Consider the following 18815-nt stretch of genomic DNA (forward strand, 5'->3'; position numbering starts at 1 on the left):
GTAACAAAAAGAAAAATAGACAAATGGGCATAAAGGAAAAAGCTCTTGCACAGCAGAAGAAATAAGAGTAAACAAACAACCTGCAGAATGAGAGAAAATATTTGCAAAATATGTATCCAACAACCACAACAAAAATGCCTGCACCAGGCCGGGCACGGTGGCTCACGCCTGTAATCCCAGCATTTTGGGAGGCCGAGGCAGGCGGATCACCTGAGGTTAGGAGTTCAAGACGAGCCTCAACATGGAGAAACCCCGTCTCTACTAAAAAAAAAAAAAAAATACAAAATTATCCGGGCGTGGTGGGGCATGCCTGGAATTCCAGCTACTCGGGAGGCTGAGGCAGGAGAACTGCTTGAACCTAGGAGGCAGAGATTGCGGTGAGCCAAGATCGCGCCATTGCACTCCAGCCTGGGCAACAAGAGCGAAACTCCATCTCAAAGAAAAGAAAAGAAAAAAAAAAGCCTGCACCTGTATGTTTATTGCAGTACTATTTGCAATAGCAAAGGTATGGGATCAACCTAAATGTTCATCAATGAATGAATGATTAAAGAAAGTGTGATACACACACACACACACACACACACACACACTGGAGTACTATTCAGCCATAAAAAAGAATGAAATCATGTCTTTTGCAGCAACATGGATGGAACTAGAGGCCATTATCTTAAGTGAAATAACTCAGAAAGTCAAGTACCACATGCTCTCACTTATAAGTGGGAGGTAAATAATGTGTGCACATGGACATAGACAGTGGAATAATACACATTGGGGACTCAGAAGGGTGGGAAGGGGGTGAGGGATTGAAAATTACTTAATGGGTACAATGTACAGTATTTGAGTGATGGCTACGTGAAAAGCCCAGACTTTACCACTATACAATATATCCATGCAACAAAAGGACACCTGTACCCCTTAAATCTATAAAAATAAAGTTGTTTTTTGTTTTTGTTTTTTTGGTTTTGTTTTGAGACAGAGTCTCACTCTGTCATCCAGGCTACAGTGCAGTGGCACAATCTCGGCTTACTGCAACCTCCACCTCCGGGGTTCAACTGATCCTCCCGCCTCCCAAGTAGCTGGGACCACAGGCGTGCACCACCACGCCCAGCTAATTTTTGTATTTTTAGTAGAGACAGCGTTTTGCCATGTTGGCCAGGCTGGTCTTTAACTCCTGGCCTCAAGTGATCCACCCGCCTCGGCCTCCCAAAGTGCTGGGGTTACAGGTGTGAGCCACCGCACCCAGCCTAATTTTGTTTGTTGGTTTTTTTGAGACAGAATCTCACTTTGTTGCCCAGGCTGGAGTGCAGTGGCACAATCTCAGATCACTGCAACCTCTGCCTGCTGGGTTCAAGCGATTCTCCTGCCTCAGCCTCCCAAGTAGCTGGGATTACAAGCACCCGCCACCATGTCTGGCTAATTTTGTATTTTTTTTTCCTTTTTTTGTATAGATGGGGTTTCACCATGCTGTTCAGGCTGGTCTTGAACTCCTGGCCTCAAGTGATCCGCCCACCTTGGCCTCCCAAAGTGCTAAGATTACAGGCATGAGCCACCACGCCCAGCCAAGTTAAATTTTTAAAAGGCTAGTAAAAACGAAATACTTCTGGTAAACAAAGAACACTATATATAAAGTTTAAACAAATTGTGACTGACTGGAAAAGATACTTGATATACATGCACAGACACATGCACGCACACTCAAATACAGAAAAGATATTTGCTACATGTGTGTCTGAGTGTACACACATACATATCTGACAAAGAACTTCTGTAATCAGCAAAATAAGACAAGTAACCTAATAAAAAATTTGCAAGACAAATAAAGCACTTCAGAGAATGAGAAAACTCAAATGGCTAATAAGCATGAAAATAGAAGATCAACCTCCTCTGTAGTCAAATGCAAATTAAAATTAAAGATACTACTTGAAAACACTAGATTGGCAAAATTAAGAAGTTTTATGGTATTAGTACTGGCAATAATATGAGGAAATGAAACACGTATTGTTCACAGGAATATAAATTGGTGCAGCTATAATCTAGAGCAATTTGGCAGTATTTAGTGAAAAAGCTACATGCATATTTTACAGGATCGAGAAATTCTACTTCTCAGTATATGCTTTAAACTGACTCAGGAACACAAAGAGACACAGACATCTATGAAGAAATCCCCTGCAGCACTATTTGTAATACCAAATAACTGGAAACAATTATCTATCAATCAATAAATAAAATGCTATGATATTAGTATTTGATAGAACATAACCCAACAGTGAAGAGGAACGATTGATATATGAATATGGACAGACCTCAAAAATAATATTGAGTGAAAAAAAGAAACAGGCCTGGCGGGGTGGCTCATGCCTGTAATCCCACAACTTTGGGAGGCCAAGGTGGGCAGATCACCTGAGGTCAGTTTGAGATCAGCCTGGCCAACATGGTGAAACCCCATCTCTACTAAAAATACAAAATTAGCCAGGCATGGTGGCACATGCCTGCAATCCCAGCTACTTGGGAGGCTGAGGCAGGAGAATCATTTGAACCCAGGAGGTGGAGGTTGCAGTGAACCAAGACTGCGCCATTGCACTCCAGCCTGGGCAAGAAGAGTGAAACTCTATCTCAATAAAAAAGGGAAAAAAAAGAAACAATGAGATGTACAGCACAATACATTCATGCCATAAAAGGAAAAATGTTTACCCATAGAAAATACTATAGACTGTGCATGAATACATGTATGTCTAAATAAATATATGGAAGATGGCTTGGAAGGACACACATCAAACATCCAAGAGTAGATGACTATGGGTGAATAAAAGAAGGAAATTGGATCAGGGACGAGGACTGAACAAGACAAAAACTAAACTAAAACCAAATATAAAAGAGGAGCCATGCATGGACCGATATGACCAAGGATCATAAACTGAGGAGGCTGTCTGAACAATCATTTTCGGTGTTTCTGGAGCATAAGCCAAACATAAAATAAAAATTTCCCCACCTTGAAATACCATAAAAGCAGGTGCTTAAAGGAAATATAAAGAAAGTAAAAGAGAAAGAACTGGCTGCCTGCCTGTCAGGTAGCTTACCGGAGTACACAGCACATGAGCAGCAGATGGGTGGGGACATTAGCTGGATTGAGCATACTGGGCGTGTCCGACTTCATACAGGCCAGGAAGGCCCGCATCCTTCTGTTCTTGTCTTCAACTGCTTTGCCTAGCCAGAGCTTCTTGAGGTTTGGGCAAGTCCATTCCCGAAATGTCAGTGCAGACACCAGCTCAGGGGTTTGAGGTGACTTCCCTTTATAGGCAGACCACTCTTTAAGGATCACTGAAGGAACTGGAAAACAGAATTGAGGAAAAAGAGGCTCTAGAGAATCTCTTAGCATTTCTACAGCTAGCCACAGGACATTGACAGGCTCCATCGCATTTCAACTCTTAATTTTCTGTCACAATAATTTTTATTTTTAGCAGCAGGAATAGTACGCGTTTATTAAGTGCTTGATATGCAAGTACTTTATATATATCATCTCATTAATCCTCACAAAAATCCTGAGAGGGAACTATTATGATACATTGTCACAAAACAAAATGCTTATTTTGCAGATAAAGAAATCAAGGGGCTGGGTTTGGTGGTTCACACGTTTAATCCCAGCAATTTGGGAGGCTGAGGCAGGAGGATCACTTGAGCCCAGGAGTACAAGACCAGCCCCGGCAAGATGGAGAGATCCCATCTCCACAGAAAATTTAAAAATTAGCTGGGTGTGGTGGCACGCGCTCCCAGCGACTTGGAAGGCTGAGGCAGGAGTATTCCTTGAGCCCAGGAGTTTGAGGCAGCAGTGAGCTATGATCTTCCCACTGCACTCCAGCCTGGGTGACAGAGTGAAATCCTGTCTCTAAAAATAACATAACATAACATAACATAACATAACATAACAAACATAACATAACATAACATAACACAACACAAACATAACATAACATAACATAACATAACATAACATAAGGCCAGGCGTGGTGGCTCACGCCTGTAATCCCAGCATTTTGGGAGGCTGAGGTAGGCAGATCACTTGAGGTCAGGAGTTCAAGACCAGCCTGGCCAACATGGTGAAACCCTGTCTCTACCAAAAAAAAAAAAAATTAGCCAGGCACAGTGGCGGGTGCCTGTAATCCCAGCTACTCTGGAGGCAGAGGCAGGAAAATCGCTTGAACCTGGGAGGCGGAGATTGCAGTGAGCCAAGATCAAGTCACCGCACTGCAGCTTGGGCGACAGAGCGAGACTTCGTTTGAAAAAGAAAAAACAAAAAGTAACTTGGAGAAATAAGTCAAGGTCCAATGTCACACATTTCTTAAGTTACTCTGAATCTTATTTTTTCAGTAGATGCACCAGGCTAGGCAAGGAAAGAAGCACAAGGAAGAATTATGTAAATATCTGGCTTTATAATACACAATGAGATACCCCAAAAGACATTAAGATATTTCACAAAATTCTCAAAAAAAATCAACATCTTTTAGATTCACAAAGGCAGGCTGGGCGTGGTGGTTCATGCCTGTAATACCAGCACTTTGGGAGGCCGATGCGGGCGGATCACCTGAGGTCAGGAGTTCGAGACCAGCCTGACCAACATGGAGAAACCCCATCTCTACTAAAAATGCAAAATTAGCTGGGCATGGTGGTGCATGCCTGTAATCCCAGCTACTCGGGAGGCTGAGGCAGGAGAATCGCTTGAACCCAGGAGGCGGAGGTTGCAATGAGCCAAGATTGCGCGATTGGACTCCAGCCTGGGCAACAAGAGTGAAACTCCATCTAAAAAAAAAAAAAAAACCTGGCATTTTCACTCAGCATATGCCCTTAAGATCCATCCATGTTGCTGCATGTATCGATAGTTCATTCTTTTTTTTGCTGAGTAGTATTCCATTGCAAGAATGTACCACAGTTTAATCATTCACCCATTGAAGCATATCTGGGTTGCTTCCAGTTTGGGGTTATAATGCTGTCCTGTGAATATGTTCCTGCATGAAAATAAGTCTTTATTTCTCTAATATAAATGCCCAAGAGTGTAAGTGCTGGGTTGTATAAGTCTATTTTTAGTTTTGAAAGAAACTGACAAATTATTTTCCAGAATGGCAGCACCATTTTACATTCCCACCAGCATTTATGGGTGATCCAGCTTCTCTGCATCCTCTCTGGGATATGGTATTATCACTATTATTCATCTTTGCCATTTTGGTAAGTATGTAGTGATATTTCATTGTGGTTTTAATTTGTATTTTTCTAATGGCTACTGATGTTGAACATCTTTTCATGTCTTTATTTGCCATATGTATATCTTCTTCAGTGAAATGTCTGTACATGTCTTTGGCCAATTTTCTAATTCAATTGTTTTTGTTATGTTCAGTTTTGAGAGTTCTTTATATATTTTAGATACTAGTATAGATATGTGGTACTTGTTCAACTATGGATGTCCAGTTGATCTAACACCATTTATATATATATAAAAAAAAAACTATCCTTCCTCCAATGAAGTGCTTTTGCAGCTTTGTCAATAATCAGTTTGCTGGCCAGGCGTGATGGCTCACACCTGTAATCCCAGTTGAGGCTGAGGCAGGAGAATTGCTTGAGCCCGGGAGGCAGAGGTTGCAGTGAGCGGAGATCGTGCCACTGCGCTCCAGCCTAGGCAATAGAGCAAGACTCTGTCTCAAAAAAAAAAAAAATCAGTACTCATATGGGACTATTTCTGGATGCCCTGTTGTATTCCATTGATCTATGTGTCAATACCTCTGCCTAGTCTTTTTTTTTTTTTTTAAGACAGGGTCTCGCTCTGACACCCAGACTATAGTGCAGTGGAGTGATCTCAGCTCACTGCAACCTCTACCCACTGGGCTCAAGTGATCTTCTCACCTCAGCCTCCTGAGGAGCTGGGACCACAGGTAATACACCACCACACCTGGCTATATATATTTTTTGTATTTTTAGTAGAGATGGGGTCTCTCCCTGTTGCCCAGACTGGTCTCGAATTCCACAGCTCAAGGGATCCACCCACCTTGGCCTCCCAAAGTGCTGGGATTACAAGAGTGAGCGGCTATGCCTGGCCTACAATCTTAATTACTGTAGCTACCTAGTAAGTCTTACAATCAGGTTCAGCAATTGCTTTCAACTTATTCTTCCTTTTCAAAAATCATTTTAGCTAGTTTAATTCCTTTGTCTTTCCATATAAACATTAGAATCATCTTGTCTATATTTACAAAGAATCTTGCTGGGATTTGGATAGGAATTGCATCACACCTGTGTTATCAATTTGGGGAGAACTGACATCTTTACTATGTTGAGTTTTCTAATCCATGAACAGCTGTATCTCTCCATTTATTTAGATCTCTGATTTCATCAGCATTTTGTGACTTTCAGCATACAGATTTTCAACACCTTTTGTTAAATTTTTATTTCATTTTCTTTGGAAGGACTGTAAATGGTCTTACACTTTTTTCAGTTCCACATATTCATTGTTAGTATATAGAAAGGTAATCAATTTTTATATATTTATCTTGTATCCTGCAACCTTAACAAACTCACTTATTAGTTCCAGGAGTTTTGTTGTAGATTCCTTGTGATTTTTCTACACAGACTGACTATATGCCATCTGCAATTACAGTTTTATTTCTTCCTTACTGATGTCTATCCCTTCTATTTCATTTTCTTGCCTGACTGGTCTGGCTAAAACTTCTATTAGTATGTTGAAGAGCAGTAGAAAGAGCAGACATTCTAGCCTTCTTCCTGATTTTAGGAGAAAAACATCTTTCACCATTAAGTACAGTTGATCCTTGAACACAAGTTTGAGCTACACGGGTCTGCTTACGCACAAATTTTTTTCAACCAAACACTGATAGAAAACACAGAATTCACATGATGCCAAACCCACGTATATAGAGGGCCAATTTTTCATATACACAGGTTCTGCAGGGCCTACCTACTGTGGGACTTGATTATGAGTGAATTTTAGTATATGTGGGGGTCCTGGAACCGATCCCCCACATATGGCAAGGAATGACTGTATGTTAGCTGTAGGTTCTTTGTAGATGTTCTTTATCTTCAGGAAGTTCCCCTCTATTCTTAGTTTCCTGATAGTTCTTATCATGAATGAGTATTGAATTTTGTCAAATGCTTTTTCTGCATCCATTGATATAATCACATGATTTTTCTTCTTTAGCCTGTTTATTTGGTGGATTGTATTTATAGATTTTTCAAATACTGAACAAGTCTTACAACAATGGAATAAACCCTACTCGGCCCTGGCCATGGCATGTAATTCTTTTTATATACTGCTGAATTCCCCTGGCTGATATTTTGTTAAGAATTTTTGCATCCATATTGTCTTAGTCAATTTGGGCTGCTATAACAAAGTACCATAGACTGGGAGGCTTATAAACAACAGAAATTGATTTCTTACAGTTGTGGAGGCTCGGAAGTCTAAGATCAAGGTATTGGCAGAGGCATCTGGTGGGAACCTGCTTCCTGGTATGCAGATGGCTGTCTTCTCATTGTATCCTCATATAGTGCAGAGTAGAAAGAGCTATCTGGGGTTCCTTTTATAAGGGCACTAATCTCATTCATGAAGGTTCCATGCTCATGACCTAATTCCCTCCCAAAGGCCCCATCTCCTAATACCATCACATTGGGGGTTAGGATTTCAACATATGAATTGCGGGGGACAGTAACACTCAATCCATAACATATATTGATGAAGGATACTGGTCTGAAGTGTTGTTTTTATGTACTCCCTTTTCTTTTAATTTAAGAGATGAGATGGCCAGGCGCAGTGGCTCACGCCTGTAATCCCAGCACTTTGGGAGGCCGAGGTGGGCGGATCACGAGGTCAGGAGATCGAGACCATCCTGGCTAACATGGTGAAACCCTGTCTCTACTAAAAATACAAAAAATTAGCCGGGCGTGGTGGCGGGCGCCTGTAGTCCCAGCTACTCGGGAGGCTGAGGCAGGAGAATGGTGTGAACCCGGGAGGTGGAGCTTGCAGTGAGCCGAGATTGTGCCACTGCATTCCAGCCAACAAACAAGACTCCATCTCAAAAAAAAAAAAAAAAAAAAAAAAGATGAGATCTTATTCTGTTACCCAGGCTGGAATGCAATGGAGTGGAGTGATCACAGCCCACTGCAGCCTCAAACTCCTGGATACAAGCAATCCTCTGGCCTCAGCCTGCAGAGTAGCTGGGACTACAGGTATGCACCATGCTCAGCTATATTAAAAAAAATTTTTTTTTGTAGTGATGGGGTCTCCCTATGTTGCCCAGGCTGGTCTCAAACTCCTGGCCTCAAGCATCTTCCCACTTGGGCCTCCCTAGGTATTGAGATTACTGACGTGAGCCACCATGCCTGGCCCAGGTATCTTTTTTGATATAATGACTTCTTTCCCTTTGAATGTATGCCCAGTAGTGGGATGGCTAGATCGAATGGTAGTTCGTTTTTCAGTTCTTTGAGAAATCTCTGTATTATTTTCTATAAAGGTTGTACTCATTTACATTCCTACCAACAGTATATAAGCATCCCCTTTTCTCTGCATCCTTGCCAACATGTGTTGGTTTTAGACTTGGTTCACTGCATCCTCCACCACCCAGATTCATGCGATTCTCGTGCCTCAGCCCTGCTCCCCTTCTCACCACCCTCCCACCACCTCAAGAAGCTGGGATTACAAGTGTGTGCCACCATGCCCAGCTAACTTATTGTGTTTTTAGTAGAGACGGGTTTCGTCATGTTGGCCAGGCTGGTTTCAAACTCCTGGCCTCGTGTGATCTGCCCGCCTCAGCCTCCCCAAGTGCTGGGATTACAGGCGTGAGCCACTGCACCCAGCTCACTGTGGTTTTAATATGCATTTCTCTGATAGTCAGTGATGCTGAGTATTTTTTCATATATTTGTCGGCCACTTGTACGTATTCTTTTGTAAAATGTCTGTTCTTGTCCTTTGCCTACTTTTTAATGGGGTTATTTGCTTTTTTCTTATTGAGTTCCTTATAGATTCTGAATATTACCCCTTTGTCCAACGCATAGTTTGCAAGTATTTTTCCCATTCTGTAGGCTATTTACTCTGTTGATTGTTTCTTTTGCTATGCAAAAGTCAAACATGTTTATAACTGTTTATCAAAGCATTTTTATGGTGGCTGTTGTGAAATCCTTGTCAGATAATTCAAACTTCTGTCATCTCTATGTTCATTTTCTTTTCTTGAGGTCTGAATTTGTTATCTTTCTGGTTCTAGGTATGATGAGGAATTTTCCATTGAAAATTGGACATTTTGGGTATTATTTTAAAAGACTCTGGATCTTACTTAAACCTTGTGTATTAGTAGGCCTTTTCTGACCCCACTATGGTGGGTGAAGGGGGACACTGTGTCATTATTGACAGGTGGAAGTGGAAGTCCTGGCTCCCCACTTCACCTTATCTGACACCTTCCCAGCAGGAGCAGGTAGGGGCACCTCATTACAGCCTGGGTAAGTATGGAAGTCTAGGTTCTTCATTTGGCCTTTGCTGGTAGGGGTAGGGGTAGACCATTGTTTTCCTGTGGTATTTGGCTGAAGTACAGAGATTATTATTTAAAAATTTTTGTGTTGTTAGGTTGTGCCTTTCTGGTCCTTTGGACAGAGAAAGTAGGTTTTGTGGTGGGCTTATAATGGTCTGCAGCTGTTGACATTTATGGGCTGCCAGTTTGTCCTACACCCAGTCTGGGATATGTGAGGCAAAAAGAAAATTCAGGGAACTCACCACTGCACCACTGTGTCATTCCTTGGGCCCCAAGATTTCTACTTTCTAGAGTGTCTTGTGCTTGTTTTATGGATAATGTCCTGGGCTTTTAGTTGTACTTAGCATGAGGACTAAGGAAAAATACATCTGATCTACTCTGTCTTCCCAGAAACAGAGAAATGTTCTTTTGAACACACTAATTTGACTATGGCACTGTGTAGCTTAAAATACTTCAATGTCTCCAACTACCTACAGGTTCAAATCCCAAAACAAAAAATTCATGGGAGAGAGACTGTTAGATACACCTCTATGTTCCCAAAGCCAAGTATGGTTCTTTCTTTTTTTTTTTTTTTTTTTTTTCAGATCAATAGTTTAATTCTTAAAATATTCATATACTGCAGAGTCCAGATACAACTAAATTATAAAATGAGATATTTGAAAAGCATGTATTTCCAGAAAATATGCTCCCAAAGGCCCACATTTTAGTAAACTTGACTCTAGAAGACCTGCTCTAGGCAATTAAATCTATGTAACTTAACAAAGCCCAGGAGCAAGGCTGCCTTCTGCTATGCTGTTAGAAAAAAATCTCCCTAAAAACTTGCCATTATTCTCTTCTTGAAAATTCTTTGCTTAAACATTATTCTGCATTAAAGATATATAAAGTAAAATTATTCTTAAGTGAGCTCAAATTTATGTAAAAGAAGATGAATTCATCATCTTTGCACCCTTCCCCCTGGAAGGAGGGAAAAGGTAACTTGAATCCATACACACACACACACACACACACAATATAGTGATTGGCTAAATTCTTTGCTTGGCCCTTCAGAAATTATGTGCATTTCCCAATAGCCTTTTCATTGCCAAAAAGCACGATCCTAAGTCATACATATTTTTCGCATTTGGAAAAAATGGTGCATAATTGAAATGTTTCCAAAAGCAAAATATTTGATTGTATCTTTGGAAGTGACTTTCAGAAAAGGCTAATAAATCTAAAGGTCTCAATGATATGAGAAAGGGATCTAAAAATGTCATTGCATTATTTATGATTTTTCTTTTTTTTTTTTTTTTTTCTTTTATTATTATTATTATTATTATTATTATACTTTAGGTTTTATGGTACATGTGCGCAATGTGCAGGTAAGTTACATATGTATACATGTGCCATGCTGGTGCGCTGCACCCACCAACTCGTCATCTAGCATTAGGTATATCTCCCAATGCTATCCCTCCCCCCTCCCCCCACCCCACAACAGTCCCCAGAGTGTGATGTTCCCCTTCCTGTGTCCATGTGTTCTCATTGTTCAATTCCCACCTATGAGTGAGAATATGCGGTGTTTGGTTTTTTGTTCTTGCGATAGTTTACTGAGAATGATGATTTCCAATTTCATCCATGTCCCTACAAAGGACGTGAACTCATCATTTTTTATGGCTGCATAGTATTCCATGGTGTATATGTGCCACATTTTCTTAATCCAGTCTATCATTGTAGGACATTTGGGTTGGTTCCAAGTCTTTGCTATTGTGAATAATGCCGCAATAAACATACGTGTGCATGTGTCTTTATAGCAGCATGATTTATAGTCCTTTGGGTATATACCCAGTAATGGGATGGCTGGGTCGAATGGAATTTCTAGTTCTAGATCCCTGAGGAATCGCCACACTGACTTCCACAAGGGTTGAACTAGTTTCCAGTCCCACCAACAGTGTAAAAGTGTTCCTATTTCTCCACATCCTCTCCAGCACCTGTTGTTTCCTGACTTTTTAATGATTGCCATTCTAACTGGTGTGAGATGGTATCTCATTGTGGTTTTGATTTGCATTTCTCTGATGGCCAGTGATGGTGAGCATTTTTTCATGTGTTTTTTGGCTGCATAAATGTCTTCTTTTGAGAAGTGTCTGTTCATGTCCTTCGCCCACTTTTTGATGGGGTTGTTTGTTTTTTTCTTGTAAATTTGTTGGAGTTCATTGTAGATTCTGGATATTAGCCCTTTGTCAGATGAGTAGGTTGTGAAAATTTTCTCCCATTTTGTAGGTTGCCTGTTCACTCTGATGGTGGTTTCTTTTGCTGTGCAGAAGCTCTTGAGTTTAATTAGATCCCATTTGTCAATTTTGGCTTTTGTTGCCATTGCTTTTGGTGTTTTAGACATGAAGTCCTTGCCCATGCCTATGTCCTGAATGGTATTGCCTAGGTTTTCTTCTAGGGTTTTTATGGTTTTAGGTCTAACATTTAAGTCTTTAATCCATCTTGAATTGATTTTTGTATAAGGTGTAAGGAAGGGATCCAGTTTCAGCTTTCTACATATGGCTAGCCAGTTTTCCCAGCACCATTTATTAAATAGGGAATCCTTTCCCCATTTCTTGTTTTTGTCAGGTTTGTCAAAGATCAGATACTTGTAGATATGTGGCATTATTTCTGACGGCTCTGTTCTGTTCCATTGATCTATATCTCTGTTTTGGTACCAGTACCATGCTGTTTTGGTTACTGTAGCCTTGTAGTATAGTTTGAAGTCAGGTAGTGTGATGCCTCCAGCTTTGTTCTTTTGGCTTAGGATTGACTTGGCGATGCGGGCTCTTTTTTGGTTCCATATGAACTTTAAAGTAGTTTTTTCCGATTCTGAGAAGAAAGTCATTGGTAGCTTGATGGGGATGGCATTGAATCTGTAAATTACCTTGGGAAGGATGGCCATTTTCATGATATTGATTCTTCCTACCCATGAGCATGGAATGTTCTTCCATTTGTTTGTATCCTCTTTTATTTCCTTGAGCAGTGGTTTGTAGTTCTCCTTGAAGAGGTCTTTCACATCCCTTGTAAGTTGGATTCCTAGGTATTTTATTCTCTTTGAAGCAATTGTGAATGGGAGTTCACTCATGATTTGGCTCTCTGTTTGTCTGTTATTGATGTATAAGAATGCTTGTGATTTTTGCACGTTGATTTTGTATCCTGAGACTTTGCTGAAGTTGCTTATCAGCTTAAGGAGATTTTGGGCTGAGACAATGGGGTTTTCTAGATATACTATCATGTCATCTGCAAACAGGGACAATTTGATTTCCTCTTTTCCTAATTGAATACCCTTGATTTCCTTCTCCTGCCTAATTGCCCTGGCCAGAACTTCCAACACTATGTTGAATAGAAGTGGCGAGAGAGGGCATCCCTGTCTTGTGCCAGTTTTCAAAGGGAATGCTTCCAGTTTTTGCCCATTCAGTATGATATTGGCTGTGGGTTTGTCATAAATAGCTCTTATTATTTTGAGATACGTCCCATCAATTCCTAATTTATTGAGAGTTTTTAGCATGAAGGGTTGTTGAATTTTGTCAAAGGCCTTTTCTGCATCTATTGAGATAATCATGTGGTTTTTGTCTTTCGTTCTGTTTATATGCTGGATTACATTTATTGATTTGCGTATATTGAACCAGCCTTGCATCCCAGGGATGAAGCCCACTTGATCATGGTGGATAAGCTTTTTGATGTGCTGCTGGATTCTGTTTGCCAGTATTTTATTGAGGATTTTTGCATCAATGTTCATCAAGGATATTGGTCTAAAATTCTCTTTTTTTGTTGTGTCTCTGCCAGGCTTTGGTATCAGGATGATGCTGGCCTCATAAAATGAGTTAGGGAGGATTCCCTCTTTTTCTATTGATTGGAATAGTTTCAGAAGGAATGGTACCAGCTCCTCCTTGTACCTCTGGTAGAATTCGGCTGTGAATCCATCTGGACCTGGACTTTTTTTGGTTGGTAAGCTATTGATTATTGCCACAATTTCAGCTCCTGTTATTGGTCTATTCAGAGATTCAACTTCTTCTTGGTTTAGTCTTGGGAGGGTGTATGTGTCGAGGAATTTATCCATTTCTTCTAGATTTTCTAGTTTATTTGCATAGAGGTGTTTGTAATATTCTCTGATGGTAGTTTGTATTTCTGTGGGATCGGTGGTGATATCCCCTTTATCATTTTTTATTGCATCTATTTGATTCTTCTCTCTTTTTTTCTTTATTAATCTTGCTAGCGGTCTATCAATTTTGTTGATCCTTTCAAAAAACCAGCTCCTGGATTCATTTATTTTTTGAAGGGTTTTTTGTGTCTCTATTTCCTTCAGTTCTGCTCTGATTTTAGTTATTTCTTGCCTTCTGCTAGCTTTTGAATGTGTTTGCTCTTGCTTTTCTAGTTCTTTTAATTGCGACGTTAGGGTGTCAATTTTGGATCTTTCCTGCTTTCTCTTGTGGGCATTTAGTGCTATAAATTTCCCTCTACACACTGCTTTGAATGCATCCCAGAGATTCTGGTATGTTGTGTCTTGGTTCTCGTTGGTTTCAAAGAACATCTTTACTTCTGCCTTCATTTCGTTATGTACCCAGTAGTCATTCAGGAGCAGGTTGTTCAGTTTCCACGTAGTTGAGCGGTTTTGAGTGAGATTCTTAATCCTGAGTTCTAGCTTGATTGCACTGTGATCTGAGAGACAGTTTGTTACAATTTCTGTTCTTTTACATTTACTGAGGAGAGCTTTACTTCCAAGTATATGGTCAATTTTGGAATAGGTGTGGTGTGGTGCTGAAAAAAATGTATAGTCTGTTGATTTGGGGTGGAGAGTTCTGTAGATGTCTATTAGGTCCGCTTGGTGCAGAGCTGAGTTCAATTCCTGGGTATCCTTGTTGACTTTCTGTCTCGTTGATCTGTCTAATGTTGACAGTGGGGTGTTAAAGTCTCCCATTATTAATGTGTGGGAGTCTAAGTCTCTTTGTAGGTCACTCAGGACTTGCTTTATGAATCTGGGTGCTCCTGTATTGGGTGCATATATATTTAGGATAGTTAGCTCTTCTTGTTGAATTAATCCCTTTACCATTATGTAATGGCCTTCTTTGTCTCTTTTGATCTTCGTTGGTTTAAAGTCTGTTTTATCAGAGACTAGGATTGCAACCCCTGCCTTTTTTTGTTTTCCATTTGCTTGGTAGATCTTCCTCCATCCTTTTATTTTGAGCCTATGTGTGTCTCTGCATGTGAGATGGGTTTCCTGAATACAGCACACTGATGGGTCTTGAGTCTTTATCCAGTTTGCCAGTCTGTGTCTTTTAATTGGAGCATTTAGTCCATTTACATTTAAAGTTAATATTGTTATGTGTGAATTTGATCCTGTCATTATGATGTTAGCTGGATATTTTGCTCGTTAGTTGATGCAGTCTCTTCCTAGTCTCGATGTTCTTTACATTTCGGTATGATTTTGCAGTGGCTGGTACCGGTTGTGCCTTTCCATGTTTAGCGCTTCCTTCAGGAGCTCTTTTAGGGCAGGCCTGGTGGTGACAAAATCTCTCAGCATTTGCTTGTCTGTAAAGTATTTTATTTCTCCTTCACTTATGAACCTTAGTTTGGCAGGATATGAAATTCTGGGTTGAAAATTCTTTTCTTTAAGAATGTTGAATATTGGCCCCCACTCTCTTCTGGCTTGTAGGGTTTCTGCCGAGAGATCCGCTGTTAGTCTGATGGGCTTCCCTTTGATGGTAACCCGACCTTTCTCTCTGGCTGCCCTTAACATTTTTTCCTTCATTTCAACTTTGGTGAATCTGACAATTATGTGTCTTGGAGTTGCTCTTCTCGAGGAGTATCTTTGTGGCGTTCTCTGTATTTCCTGAATCTGAATGTTGGCCTGCCTTGCTAGATTGGGGAAGTTCTCCTGGATAATATCCTGCAGAGTGTTTTCCAACTTGTTTCCATTCTCCCCGTCACTTTCAGGTACACCAATCAGACGTAGATTTGGTCTTTTCACATAGTCCCACATTTCTTGGAGGCTTTGCTCGTTTCTTTTTATTCTTTTTTCTCTAAACTTCCCTTCTCGCTTCATTTCATTCATTTCATCTTCCAGGGCTGATACCCTTTCTTCCATTTGATCGCATCGGCTCCTGAGGCTTCTGCATTCTTCACGTAGTTCTCGAGCCTTGGTTTTCAGCTCCATCAGCTCCTTTAAGCACTTCTCTGTATTGGTTATTCTAGTTATACATTCTTCTAAATTTTTTTCAAAGTTTTCAACTTCTTTGCCTTTGGTTTGAATATCCTCCCGTAGCTCGGAGTAATTTGATCGTCTGAAGCCTTCTTCTCTCAGCTCGTCAAAGTCATTCTCTGTCCAGCTTTGTTCCGTTGCTGGTGAGGAACTGCGTTCCTTTGGAGGAGGAGAGGTACTCTGGTTTTTAGAGTTTCCAGTTTTTCTGCTCTGTTTTTTCCCCATCTTTGTGGTTTTATCTACTTTTGGTCTTTGATGATGGTGATGTATAGATGGGTTTTTGGTGTGGATGTCCTTTCTGTTAGTTTTCCTTCTAACAGACAGAACCCTCAGCTGCAGGTCTGTTGGAGTACCTGGCCGGCCGTGTGAGGTGTCAGTCTGCCCCTGCTGGGGGGTGCCTCCCAGTTAGGCTGCTCGGGGGTCAGGGGTCAGGGACCCACTTGAGGAGGCAGTCAGCCCGTTCTCAGATCTCCAGCTGCGTGCTGGGAGAACCACTGCTCTCCTCACAGCTGTCAGACAGGGACATTTAAGTCTGCAGAGGTTACTGCTGTCTTTTTGTTTGTCTGTGTCCTGCCCCCAGAGGTGGAGCCTACAGAGGCAGGCAGGCCTCCTTGAGCTGTGGTGGGCTCCACCCAGTTCAAGCTTCCAGGCTGCTTTGTTTACCTAAGCGAGCCCGGGCAATGGCGGGCGCCCCTCCCCCCGCCTCGCTGCCGACTTGCTGCTTGATCTCAGACTGCTGTGCTAGCAATCAGCGAGACTCCGTGGGCGTAGGACCCTCTGAGCCAGGTGCGGGCTATACTCTCCTGGGGCACCGTTTCCTAAGCCCGTCGGAAAAGCACAGTATTCGGGTGGGAGTGGCCCGATTTTCCAGGTGCCGTCTGTCACCCCTGGAAGGGGAACTCCCTGACCCCTTGCGCTTCCCGAGTGAGGCAATGCCTCGCCCCTGCTTCGGCTGGCGCACGGTGCGCTCACCCACTGACCTGCGCCCACTGTCTGGCACTCCCTAGTGAGATGAACACGGTACCTCAGATGGAAATGCAGAAATCACCCGTCTTCTGCGTCGCTCGCGCTGGGAGCTGTAGACCGGAGCTGTTCCTATTCGGCCATCTTGGCTCCTCCCCTCTGGTTCTTTCTTTTTGTGTGTAAGACAGGGTCTCCTCTGTCACCCAGGCTGGAGTGCAATGGCACGATCACAGCTCACTGCAGCCTCAACCTCCCAGGGTCAAGCAATCTTCCCACCTCAGCCCCACAAGTAGCTGGGACTAGAGGCACGTGCCACCATGCCCAGCTAATTTTTTTTTTTTTTCTTAGACAGAGTTTCGCTCTTGTTGCCCAGGCTGGAGTGCAATGGCACGATCTCGACTCACCGCAACCTCCGCCTCCTGAGTTCAAGCGATTCTCCTGCCTCAGTCTCCCCAGTAGCTAGGATTACAGGCGTGCGCCACCATGCCCGGCTAATTTTGTATTTTTGGTAGAAACAGGGTTTCTCCATGTTGGTCAGGCTGGTCTCGAACTCCTGACCTCAGGTGATCCGCCCGCCTTGGCCTCCCAAAGTGCTGGGATTACAGGCATGAGCCACTGCACCTGGCCTGTTTTTCTTTTTTCTTTCTTTTTTTTTTTTTTTTTGAGACGGAGTCTGGCTCTGTCGCCCAAGCTGGAGTGCAGTGGCGTGATCTTGACTCACTGCAAGCTCTGCCTCTCGGGTTCATGCCATTCTCCCGAGTAGCTGGGACTACAGGCACCCGCCACTGTGCCCGGCTAATTTTTTTTATATTTTTTAGTAGAGACAGGGTATCACTGGGTTAGCCAGGATGGTCTCGATCTCCTGACCTTGTGATCTGCCCGCCTCAGCCTCCCAAAGTGCTGGAATTACAGGCGTGAGCCACTGCGCCCTGCCTTTTTTTTTTGAGACAGGGTCTCACTCTGTCACCCAGGCTGGAGTGCAGTAACACAATCAGGGCTCACTGCAGCCTTGACCCCCCAGACTCAATCAGTTCTCCCATCTTAGCCCCCCAAGTAGCTGGGACTACATGTGTACACAACCATGCCTAATTTTTTCAATTTTTAGTAGAGGCGGAGTTTCTCCATGTTGCCCAGGCTGGTCTTGAAATTCTGGACTCAAGTGATCCATCCACCTCGGCCCCACAAAGTACTGGGATTACAGGCATGAGGCACAGCACCCGGCATTTTTTCTAGTGATGGAGTCTTGCCACGTTGCCCAGGCTGATCTTGAATTCCTGAGCTTAAGTGATCCGCCTGCCTTGGCCTCCCAAAGTGCTGGGATTACAGGTATGAGTTGTCATGCCTGGTCCAGCATGGTTCTTATAAGTAGTAGTCACTCTAAATGCTTGATAATTGCAGAATTGAGGCTCAAGTTAATGTATTCCCAGTATCAGTATGCATTTTGTTGAATGGTGCATTTTCTTAAAGACTACTCCATAGCCAAAGGTACCCAATGTGCCTGCACAGACACATCTGCTCTGTGTCAAGTGCTGAGAGAATTGTCATAGCTAGAACTACACTTACCTTCCACAGGCAGCCGCCGTCGCATGGCCAAGCGTTCCATTTTCCTCTGTGTCTCTGCCAGACTAAAAAGAACTCCATATACATATTGACGAGCTGACCGGAATAAGAGAGCAGCTGGAGGCAGCTCCATGTTACACTCATCCTCAATACATACGGGGATCTTAATTTCACCCTAACAAGAGAACGTTCCAGGGAAAAGGAAAAAATGAGTTACCTCAAGGTTTAGAACTGAGCTGAGAAGAACCAATAATAAACTGTAGCCTCTGTGGCCTACTAAATTTTTTATTTGTATTTAGACAGAGTTTCATACTAAAAAGAAGCTGTAACAAGCTTAGCTGATTGCAGCCAACTTAGAAGCTATGTTTCATTTTTAAAGTCTCAATGGCCGGGCGTGGTGGCTCATGCCTGCAATCCCAGCACTTTGAGAAGCTGAGGCGGGTGGATCACCTGAGGTCAGGAGTTCGAGACCAGGTGAAACCCCGTTTCTACTAAAAATACAAAAGTTAGCCAGGCGTGGTGGTGGGTGCCTGTAGTCCCAGCTACTCAGGAGGGCTGAGGCCAGAGAATTGCTTGAA

The 18815-nt window shown here is 42.3% G+C and overlaps 1 protein-coding gene across 3 annotated transcripts in view; it reads right to left on the reverse strand.

Moving 5' to 3' along the window:
* FAM120C (family with sequence similarity 120 member C) overlaps positions 1-18815 on the reverse strand; it is a 114079-nt gene that overhangs the window by 44890 nt on the left and 50374 nt on the right. For all 3 annotated transcript variants that reach the window (XM_054544613.2, XM_054544615.2, XM_054544614.2), the window contains exons 9-10: positions 18241-18412; positions 3078-3327 (exon numbers count right to left, since the gene is read on the reverse strand). In XM_054544613.2, the coding sequence (XP_054400588.1) occupies positions 3078-3327; positions 18241-18412 (422 nt within the window). The remainder of the gene's footprint in view (positions 1-3077; positions 3328-18240; positions 18413-18815) is intronic.

Source organism: Pongo abelii, chromosome X (genome assembly GCF_028885655.2).
Source record: "Pongo abelii isolate AG06213 chromosome X, NHGRI_mPonAbe1-v2.0_pri, whole genome shotgun sequence".
Taxonomy (NCBI): Eukaryota; Metazoa; Chordata; class Mammalia; order Primates; family Hominidae; genus Pongo; species Pongo abelii.